The following is a 4267-nucleotide window of genomic DNA, read 5'->3' on the forward strand; positions in this document are numbered from 1 at the left end:
AAATATGATATTTTTGGGAAATTGGATTATCATGCTAGGTCCCTTAAAACAATCTAAATCAGATAATCGCGCTCGATCTAGTATTATATGTTGCATATTGTTAAAATTAACTCAGATTAGTTTAATAGTTAACGCATGTCCCTTCAATTCTTTATGCTGAGCTAGTAAGGATATCCTGCCTCTGGAGTTATCGAAGAGCGAGTACTCCTCTCGGTAGGTACAGTCCCCCGAACCCTCAATCTCTACCCTGCGGGTGTACGTTGAGCGATCCCCACCACCAGGGATCACAAGGGAACCTACGGCCGTCGTGGTCAAACATAATTGCACTCCCTTTATGTCACGATAACCGGGGTTTGTCAGTTTTTCTCATTGTCGTTAAAAACTGAATGGCGACTCCTATATTACTAGTCAATTGGGTGTAAACTCACAGGAAATCCAATTACACTTGATTTGACAAAAAGAAGCGTCACACCCACGAGGGACGAGGTCACGCATTAGCCTCGTGCTTTTTCGACCCCCTCACACCGGGCGTTTAAGTTCCTGCTCTGGTGCCGTCCACCCACTCGAAGTAGTAGAGAAATAAAGCCCTGGGGATGGATTATGCTGCCTCCAAACCCAATATAGGATAAAGGATTTTTTCAATCGTCTTAGGATCATGCTCAAAACGGTTTAGATATGCTAAACTAATAATGTCGGACGAACTTCCAGTGTCCACTAGTATGCGGCTTACTTTTAGGTTTTCCACTTTCAATTCTATCACCAAGGGATCGTCATGTGGGGTTGCAATCTTTCCCCTGTCAGCCTCGCAAATCTCTACTTTTAGAAAATGGTCCATGGGTGCCTTTCCAGATAACATTACTTGCCCTAGCCGGCTTGCATAATCCTTCTGCCCTCTCCTGGTCGGACCACCAGCGGCTAGACCACCAAAAATAACTGCCACACATTCTGGATCAGTGTCATTGTTGTCGTAACGGTATGAGGGTGACTAACTCTTCTTGTAGAATTTCTTTCCAGATCCTCCGTCATTTATACAGAGGTAGGATTTCAGAAAACCTTTGGAAGCTAGCCCATCGAGTGCTCTACGCAAGCTCTTGCAATCCTTTGTGTCATGACCCACATCACAGTGAAATTTGCAATAGAGGGTACTGTCACGGGTCTCAACTGGCGACTTCATAGGAAATGGACGATCAATGTCATGTTTGTTACTTATGTCCAACAGTATTGTATAAAGGTCAGTGTTATTATACTCAAATTTCTCCTTCTCATAGGGTCGTCCCCTCTTCTGCCCTGGTGACGAGTTCGGACGATACCCTTTGCTTTCAATGGCCCATGTCTCATTTGGACGAGCACTCTTTTTGTCAGATTTGTCTTTGCGGTGATGGTTATTGGACGTTTCCGTTCCCTTTAACTCCTTTGGGGCAGAACAGAATTCTGTTGCATGGATGAAGAGCTCAACCTCGTCTAGCGCATCAGCCATGGTCCTTACACTCTTTTTGACCAAATTAAACTTGAAATAACCCTTCTTGAGACCTCGAAAGAAATTATCAAAAGCTACTCCATCCGGCAGATCTGGTATCTGCCCTGATTCTAGGTTGAAACGTCGCACATAGCTGCGAAGGGACTCATCCTTGCCCTGCAGGATGCGTCCTAGATGCATACTCGTCTTCTTTTCTTCTTTATAGGCCATGAACCTTGTCAAAAACAGCATTTCCAGCTTCGCTAAAGTGTTAATGGTACCGGCTGGCAGCTTTTCAAACAATTTCGAGGCCACCCCTTTCAAAGTAGCAGGGAAGTACTTACACCATGTTGCTTCAGTGGTTCCTTAGACATACATGTGATGACGATATGCAAGAAGATGCACATCAGGATCCGAACCGTCATAAGAATCAATAGCCGGTGGCTTGACCTTGGGCTCTTTAGGAGGATTCATAATATCAGCGCAGAAGGGAGTAGTCTAATCTAGTGTCAAACCAGCTTCCCATTGCTGAATGTGACAGATAGGATCCTGGCTCCTTTCTTGAAATGGCCTCCGCCGTCCACTATCCACTTGGCTCATGGTTGTTCTTGCCGGCCGTCGAGAAAGTGAAGCCAATGGTGCATCATCCATGACGGGAGTTGACCCTGTATCTGAAAGTTCTATCTCTCGGGGGTGGTCTGGCCGAGCTGTCGGTGCCTTCCTGGACGGTCCCGGGTCAAGACGAGCAGGGACCAGGATGCGGCGTGGAGCCATAGCTAAATTCGATGTTCTGTTCTATTCAAAGTGCCTGTCTCGCTCGTCATTACGAGGCTGGTCTTGACGCCAGACATTTGATCTGGTGACTCCATTCTGAAATGAAGTTCCCGTCCCGTAAGACTGAAAACGGATGGTTCTTATTTATTCCTGGAGAGTGTCCATTTGAGCCTTGAATCGAGCCAACATATCCTTCAGTTGTCTAGCTGACACAGTAAAATCTGGGTTTCCTTCCATTACAGTGTCGGCATCTTCTCTTAAATGCCCCCCTGGCGGAGGTTGATTCTGGCCGACATCTTCATCCTCAATTATTACTGGCTCTAGGTGTTGTTGCTCAACCAATGGACTAGGACGAGCGCCTTGTCCTGCAAAATACGTGTTTCTGTCGTCTCTCCCTCGAGGAGGACGTTCGTCATCCATTTCAGCCCTATTCGTCTCATCATGATTGGCGTTCGGTGAGTTACCAGAGTGTTGGACGTCTACCATGGTTCATTACCTCCCCACAGACGGCGCCAAATGTTGTGGGAGTTTTTCCATATGTTGCTGATGAGGAGGTATGTGGTCCAGGTAGAGGTCGGTCCACGTCACGTCTGGTCAAATTCCTTGCAAAACAAGAATTCTCCCATAGGAATATTCTCTCCGATGCTTAAGTAAGATTGGGGGTTTTTGGAAGAATAAGATAGTATTAAATTAAGAGAGAGAGAGAGAGAGAGAGAGAGAGAGAGAGAGAGAGAGAGAGAGAGAGAGAGAGAGAGAGAGAGAGAGAGTTGATGTAATCAATGATGAGGTATTTTCTGTGTTGAATATTTGTGCCCCCCTTTCTTGGGAAATGGGGTATTTATACTTGTGGTCTCTTATGGGATTAACCCTAAATAGGCAGGTCATGATTGGCTAATAAATGAAGAGAGGACAAGTGTCCCTATCAAGATATACCTCTTCTGGGCCATGGGCCAGAGGAATAAATGGACAATTTGTCTAATACTTGTAAAAGAGACAAACTGAAGGAGCCAAGTGCCTAGCTGACCGCTTCGAGTAGTGCCACGTGGCACCTATGGATTGTGCCACGTAGGCCGGGTAGATTTACCCACCACATTAAACATTAAGGACTTCAAAAGAACCTTCATCCTTTATCACATGGCAATGCCAAAATTTTATCAAGATTCGGTATCTCGTGAAACTGTATAAGCTAAAAGTTATATGGATTGATGTTAAATTGCGAAAGGTTCTGCAATAAAAGTAATCATGTAAGTTGTGATATATTGATCGCCAAGATAACTCGTAAGGGTTTGATCATGACGAGTTTATATCAATCTCTCCTTATCTTAATCAAAAGATCATTATATTAATATCAAGAACGTCCAATACATGTGGACATGTAGGATGAGCACTTGATAAGTGGAAATGAAGATGAAATAAGTTTTGATGCTATATGCATAGCCTAAGCAAAAGTTGGATCTTGTAGTTAGGTAAGCCACAAACATGTACGGGGCATTAGGCGTCGTGATTAAAGGGTGATAACATATAGGTTCAAAACCATATGTGATGCGTGGGAAACTGAATCAATGATTAGTTTCCAAGTTCTCAGTCGAAAGATGAATCTCCCACATCTCTGTCAATTGGTTGGAATAAATAAAAAATAAAGCATCATTTGCAATTCTACATTATTGAAATAAATTCATCATTTCCTAAGAAGCAACAAAAGAGAATTTTTTTTTGTATATTGGAGAGTTCTTCAATGAACTCATGTAGATCACATGTCTATTGCCTGGATGGTTCTCTATTTTAATAAATAAGAAACATTCTAAAAGCGATGAAAGACTAGATTATTCGATAAACATGTTGAAATATATTTTCATCTTACATAGAAAGGCTTTCGATAGAAAAGATGTTAAGAGTAGCAAAGTATAATAAACTAAACCTCTGCAACAAATGAGATACAACATTCATATGTAGAAACGGAATCAAGTTTCAGTTCCATGAATGTTTTAAGTATTGGGTGAAAGGCCCATATCTGTAAGACAATAAATGTTTTAATTT

The 4267-nt window shown here is 42.9% G+C and overlaps 1 protein-coding gene across 1 annotated transcript; it reads right to left on the reverse strand.

The window, feature by feature from the left end:
- Positions 1–598: 598 nt before the first annotated feature.
- LOC110806146 (uncharacterized) lies at positions 599–2230 on the reverse strand. Its single transcript, XM_056832346.1, has 3 exons — positions 1972–2230; positions 991–1821; positions 599–945 (listed from the first exon to the last, which is right to left on the reverse strand). Exons 1-3 carry the CDS (start codon positions 2228–2230, stop codon positions 599–601), a joined length of 1437 nt encoding a protein of 478 aa, XP_056688324.1.
- Positions 2231–4267: the final 2037 nt, after the last annotated feature.

The sequence above is a fragment of the Spinacia oleracea genome, chromosome 6, assembly GCF_020520425.1.
Source record: "Spinacia oleracea cultivar Varoflay chromosome 6, BTI_SOV_V1, whole genome shotgun sequence".
In the NCBI taxonomy this organism is placed as follows: Eukaryota; Viridiplantae; Streptophyta; class Magnoliopsida; order Caryophyllales; family Amaranthaceae; genus Spinacia; species Spinacia oleracea.

Coding starts and splice junctions, on each gene's coding strand:
- LOC110806146 (XM_056832346.1), bottom strand. CDS start 2,230: ATGGCTCCACGCCGCATCCTGGTCCCTGCTCGTCTTGACCCGGGACCG. Junction 1,822..1,971: donor CATTCAGCAATGGGAAGCTG/GTTTGACACTAG, acceptor TGTATGTCTAAG/GAACCACTGAAGCAACATGG. Junction 946..990: donor AAAGAAATTCTACAAGAAGA/GTTAGTCACCCT, acceptor ACACTGATCCAG/AATGTGTGGCAGTTATTTTT.